The sequence below is a fragment of the Dromiciops gliroides genome, chromosome 4 (genome assembly GCF_019393635.1).
Source record: "Dromiciops gliroides isolate mDroGli1 chromosome 4, mDroGli1.pri, whole genome shotgun sequence".
Taxonomy (NCBI): domain Eukaryota; kingdom Metazoa; phylum Chordata; class Mammalia; order Microbiotheria; family Microbiotheriidae; genus Dromiciops; species Dromiciops gliroides.
The window spans coordinates 368964200-368970822 of NC_057864.1; the positions used below are offsets into that span (position 1 = coordinate 368964200).

Sequence of the window (6623 nt, forward strand, 5' to 3'; positions counted from 1 at the left end):
TGAAAAAAGCTACAGGCATTGGCTTTGTCCAATGATGAGAATGAAATGTAAAGAAATAATAGTGGAATTGACGTGGAGGCCCCAAGTGAATGGCTATACCAATCTTGAAGGAAAGGTGACTGAAATCTAGTCAGAGCTGGTCCTGAGCACCCAAAGGCTGCAGAAGATGAACCCTAAATTTCTTTTTTTTTCTTTTTTCTTTTTTTTTAGTGAGGCAATTGGGGTTAAGTGACTTGCCCAGGGTCACACAGCTAGTAAGTGTTAAGTGTCTGAGGTTGGATTTGAACTCAGGTACTCCTGAATCCAAGGCCAGTGCTCTATCCACAGCGCCACCTAGCTGCCCCTCTAAATTTCTTAATATGGGAGTCCACTAGTGTGGACCCCAAAGATATGTAATGGGTGAAATATTGGCAAAAAAATAAATCCATCTATTTCTTTAGAGATTAGAAACACATTGTTTATTGCCCTGTTTCCTCAAAAATTTCAGGACAGAAAAGAGTACAACTCAAGGTTCAGGAATTTGAAGTTAGAAAGTGGTTTCTTGTGATTCTGTGACCTAGGTACATTTTAAAAAATCATATAAAAGTGTAAACTAAACTTTTAAATTTAACATCCCATCCATGATAATTTCATGAGCAAAACAAAGTATATATAAAGACATTTTTATGTTCTCTATGGGGGGGGGGGGCAGGGCAATGAGGGTTAAGTGATTTGCCCAGGGTCACACAGCTAGTAAGTGCTTGTCTGAGGTCACATTTGAACTCAGATCCTCCTGAATACAGGGCCAGTGCTTTATCCACTGCGCCACCTAGCTGCCCTCCATTTTTATGTTCTTTAGCCAGAAAAAACACAGTTTCTAAAAGTTGCTAAAATATTTCTAAAGTATTATATGCATGGCATTATTCTCCAAAATACATGAGTCCCACCACCACAAATATGAAAAATGCTTAGTTTTCCCCATGACTTTAATTTTTTTAGATATTTTATTTCTCTACTACTTATAAGTCTTCAATTTGTATTAATTAATTACAATAGTTTGCCTAACTTTCCTGATTTCTCATTCTCTTGGGTCCTCTAGAATTCTGGTAGCTGTGAGTCATAAAGTCAAAGGCTGAGAGAAGGTAGGGAGGTGTTCTGTGTCTTTAATCTTGTAACAAAGAAAAAAGCTACAATGAGCTGAGTCATTTTTGGATTAACTACTAACAATTTCTAATTTTTGAAAGCATAATGAACATTTTAATATAAAAACAGATTCATTGCTCTTGCAAGCATAACATGTGGGAATGTATAAATTTATATATAAATATACTTGCTTCACTAAACATGTTTGCTTTCTGGATAACTCATTGTGATCTTGAGCTCTCAAAGGCTATGCCAGTGGAGTATAAACTCTGATAGGTCCTACCAAATCAGAAAGGTTTCAAGTAGGGACCCAGTGTTTCACTTTTGCCTAAGGACATGATTTGCTAAATTCATAAGGCTTATCATCATTCATGGCCCTTAGGCAATGAATTATTTTGTCTACCATAATTCTAGAGGATCATATATAGAAGTATGGAAGGATTTCATCTGTACCAATAGATGGAGTTCCCACATTAGTGATCTTAAAATCCTTGAAAGGTGGGGGAGCTAAAAAGAACTCATACATCTAAACATATACAAATGAGTCTTCATTCACACCTTTGGAGATCTAGCTGCCATTGCATTGGGCAATGATATGGGAAAAATGGGTTTTGAGATAACCAGTGATTTCAGAAGCAGATGAAAGGAAGAAACTATAAGTATTAATAGTTTAAAGGAGCAAATCTCAAGAAGACAAATCCACAAGTAGGGCTGACCTATCTAGCAAGGAATCATTTTACAAAAAAATATCTTAAACTCCAATCCCTATGTACTTAAAATCACTTTCTTCAGTTACTCTTGAAGTTCCACAAAAGACATAATCTTCCAGGTTGAATACAAATACAAACAATCCTCACTTTATGTAAATCTACATTAAGCAAATTCGACTTTACATAAAGAATTCTGAAAGAAATCCTTGTAAAGATTTCTAGCTAGCTGCAAAGTTTGCAGAAGAAGAAAGAGAAGCATTTCATCATTTGGGTGATTTTTTGTATGCGTTGGAAAGATGGATTCAAATATTTCAAGATTTTTAAAAATTCAAAAACTGATTGAGGATGATATTGCTTGCTACTGTCAGATATACAAGAGAAAAAAAGGGAGTCACTGTATAAACATCTCTTAATTGGTTTATAAAAAAGTTGCCCGGCCAACCACCAGTGATAGACTACTTGCAATGACTGAAGAAGAGACAGCATATTGTATACCTATGTTAATCTTACTGCATAATACTGGGCATGTTTTATCATAAACTTTATCTTTCATTTCATAATTCTGCTTATTATCATGGTACAGTCTTTAATATGTCTGCATTTTAGTCTATTTTATGACATGTAAAGCTATTACAGTTAACTCTTCTACATCATGACTTTCCCCATCCCAGTTTCAATATATTGCAGGTTGGCATAAGAAATTAAATGGTAATTTTGGGAGAGTATTGCAAAAGCCAGTGGATGACACAGAAAAAAGTTTAGAAACTCAGAAATAGTGAGTTTAGAAACTAAAAACATTAGTTTAGAAAACTAAAAAGTTTAGAAACTAAAATACATATATAGTATTATGCAATATCAACATATTTTATCTTTTAATACCATAATAATTGAGATTTCTTCTCTGGTACAAAGGGAGGGCTAAAAAATTTTAAGCTGATTTTCAAGATCATGGAGGTACCACACCCCTAACCCACATTTTGTGTATGCCTTTGTTGTATAGGCTAAATGAGGTGGGTACATAGGAATAAATTTGAATTATATAAAAAATCACTTTATGTTTGTGGAATGGTCCATTTGCTTAAACCTCTCTATATCTCTGGCATTGTGCATGGATTATCAGAGCCTTAACTCTTCAAAAGACTTGTTCCTGTATATGGAGAAGAAAAAGAAGGCATTTCTGTTAGTTGTCTACATATCTTGGACATTACATCCTTATTAGAGTTGTTTTATACAAGATGTTTCCCAGTTAAACATATCCCTTCTTATTTTAGTTGAATTAATTAGTTCATAGAAGTTTTCAATTTTATATAATCAAAATTATCTATTTTATTTTTGTAATTGCCTCTATCTTTTGTTTGTTTAAAAAATCACCTACTTTTTAACCAATATCAAATTGCTTTGTTGTCTTTTTCTTTTCTTTTTTTTTTTTTTTTTTTAGTGAGGCAATTGGGGTTAAGTGACTTGCCCAGGGTCACACAGCTAGTAAGTATTAAGTGTCTGAGGCCGGATTTGAACTCAGCTACTCCTGACTCCAGGGCTGGTGCTCTATCCACTGTGCCACCTAGTTGCCCCCTGTTTATTTCTTTATAATATAGTTTTTAGTTCTGAAGTAATACTCACCCTTAATTCCTATATTTGCATTATTTCTCTTCTTATTCTAGACCTTTTGTTCTTCCAAATAAATTTGTTATGTTATATAGCTCTATAAAATATATCATTTTCAGGAGCAAAAAGAAAAAAATAGCCAAGTTTGATTCATTTCCTTCATGAAATCTTCCTTGACTAACCTAGTCCGAGATAAAGTTTCATTTCTCCAAACTCCTATAGCTAAACCAGGCCTGAACAAAACAATTTAAAACTTAATTATCTTTTGCTTTTTTTAATTCAACAGTTTAACAAACATTTATTAGGCAACTACTATATGCAAAACTCTAGGGATACAAATTCCTACCCTCAAGGAGCTTACATTTTACTAGAGTAATATAATGTGTACACATAAAAGTAAATTTTAAAAATGTGTACAAAGCAACACAAAGTAATTTCAAAAGAGAAAAAGTGTCAGCAACTAGGGGAAATCAGGAAAGGCTCATATAGGCTTGAGTTAAACTAAAGATTTCAAGAGGTAGAGCTGAACAGAGAGACAAGGAAGATCACCTGTACAGAGGTATGGAGTGAAAGATGGAATATAATATATGGAAAACAGCCAGCAAAACAGTTTAAATAGAATAAAGATTACAGGGAAAAGAGTAATATGAGATAAGAACAGCATGGTAGAAAGGAACCAGCTTGAACAAAGTCTGTCAGGCTGATCACATTGTATTATATTCTAGAACCAATAATGGTTTTTGAGAAATTGGGATTATAAATTTAGCAGCTAAAAGGAAGATTGGAGAGACTGAGACAGAAAGATAATCAGAAAACTACCACAATTCCATAGCTGAGAGATGATAAGGGTCTAAGTTAGAGAGGAGGGTGAATGGAGAAAAGGGAGCAGATTAGAGAAATGTTATAGAGATAGAATCAATGAGACTTGGCAGCTGTTTGGATATTGGGGAAAGATGGTGAGGGAGAAGGAAGAGTCAAGTGTGACTCTAAATTGGTGGACGTTGTTTTGTCACCCCAATTACAGAGTGTGTTGTACATAACTTCTTTTTTTTTTAAGTGAGGCAATTGGGGTTAAGTGACTTGCCCAGGGTCACACAGCTATTAAGTGTTAAGTGTCTGAGGCTGGATTTGAACTCAGGTACTCCTGACTCCAGGGCCGGTGCTCTATCCACTGCGCCATCTAGCTGCCCCTGTACATAACTTCTTAACAACATTCCCTTGTACATTTTTAAACTCAGTCCTGAGGACATAATAATAACTTCATAAATTTTAGTTGTCAATTATATATATATATATATAATATCATATTTGTCTGAATTGTTACAAATTAGTGGTATAAAATATGTAATAACCTATTTGAAGGTCAGAACACTAACAGCCTCAAATTTCATTTTGCATTCACTTTGTTGATATAATTTTTAATGGGCTTCAGGGAACAAGTTGGCTGTACCTGAATGTGAGCTAAAGATTTTGCCTGACAAAATATACTTGAGTGCATTCCTAAACCAAGGGTAAAAAAAGCCATGAATTAGTGGATTACAGGTAGAATTGAAATACCCAAGCCACACTAAAAGATCAAGCACTACCATAGGAGTAGAATAACCTAAATACGGATCAACCAAAACAGCAATAAAACATGGTAACCAGCAAGCTAGAAAAACCCCCATTACAATGCCCAGAGTCTTGGCTGCCTTCCTATCTTTTTTCTTAGAAATATTTTTCCTGCTGTCTTCTTTTGAATTTTTAGGCATGTTGCTAATTACCCTAGCATGTCGTTTGGATACTATAAAAATTTTTCCATAGATACCAATCATAATGGAGCCAGGAGTAAAGAAACAGGTAGTAAAAAGTATGGTTCCCCAGAACTTGTTGAAAGTGAGAGCACAGAATTTGAAGCAAGCAACAAGAATCTCATAAGTCTGCATGCCTGAGACATTAGCCTCTGACAAGACCAAGCCAAAGGAGAAGATGGCTGGTGCTGACCAGCAAAAAGCCAATAGTCTCTTTATTGTGGACGTGGTCATCTTGGTGGTGTAGTGCAAAGGGTAGCACACAGCATAAAACCGATCAATTGCAATAGAACAGAGGTGGAAAATGGAAGTCAGGCTCAACATCATGTCAAAGCTTGCATGGAATTTGCAAAAACCATCTCCAAAATACCAACAGCTCTCCACTGACCTGACCATGCTGTAAGGCATAATGACAAATCCCAGCAGAAAGTCAGTGGTTGCCATGGAGAGGATCAGGAAGTTGGTAGGAGAATGAAGTTGTTTGAAATGGGATATGGAAATCATTATAACAAGGTTTCCAAAGATGGTGATAAACATGGCTCCTGTCATGAATGAGTACATGATCACTCGGGTAGAAAATGGTCTGGAGGTAGGAGGGCAAGATTTATTTCCAAATTTTGGACAACTGGATAAATCAGAAGGGATGTAAGTAATATCCATGACCTGTTATTCTGTTCAAATCTTCTTTAGATGAAGCCCTTTAGGCACATTTCTTCTTCTTTGAAAAATTACCCAAGAATTCTCAGTTCCTAGTAAAAACAAAATTTGATATTCCTTGTTAGCATAAGGTCTTTAAAATCTCTGAATAAGAAAATTGTATCAATTGACCCTATTTCCTGATTCCCCTTTAACAACAAACAGTGAAAAAAAAAAAAAACGAACAGATTTTTAAATTACCCCTTTATTATTTTCCTTTTTTTTTAACCTTTTTTTGGGGGGGGGGGTTGAGGTAATTGGGGTTAAGTGACTTGCCCAAGGTCACACAGCTAGTAAGTGTTAAGTGTCTGAGGCCGGATTTGAACTCAGGTCCTCCTGAATCCAGGGCCAGTGCTCTATCCACTGCACCACTTAGCTGCCCCACACCTTTATTATTTTCAGGGTGAGTAGTCCGTGTTTTCAGTTTCATTCTTTCTTGGTGAACATAGATCTTTTCCAATACTCTTTGCTATGCAATAGCTAATATTTCTCTGAATAATGCTTAGAGTACTTTGACGTTTTCAACAGTAGAATACTAGTGGTATTCTTGGAATTATGTGAGATAGACTAACAACAATACAATAAAAGTTTCATTTTTCATCGGACTGGGTACAATTTAGACTGACACAGAACACAAATTTTCTAGGCCTTGGGTATAAGGTTTTTGTGGGTTGATATGACCAAAAATATTTCATGTAGT

General features: G+C 35.3%; 1 protein-coding gene across 1 annotated transcript; it reads right to left on the minus strand.

Moving 5' to 3' along the window:
- Positions 1–4855: 4855 nt before the first annotated feature.
- On the minus strand, positions 4856–5887 carry LOC122726525 (trace amine-associated receptor 3). The gene has a single exon (XM_043964292.1). It carries the CDS (start codon positions 5885–5887, stop codon positions 4856–4858), a length of 1032 nt encoding a protein of 343 aa, XP_043820227.1.
- Between the last annotated feature and the right edge of the window lie 736 nt (positions 5888–6623).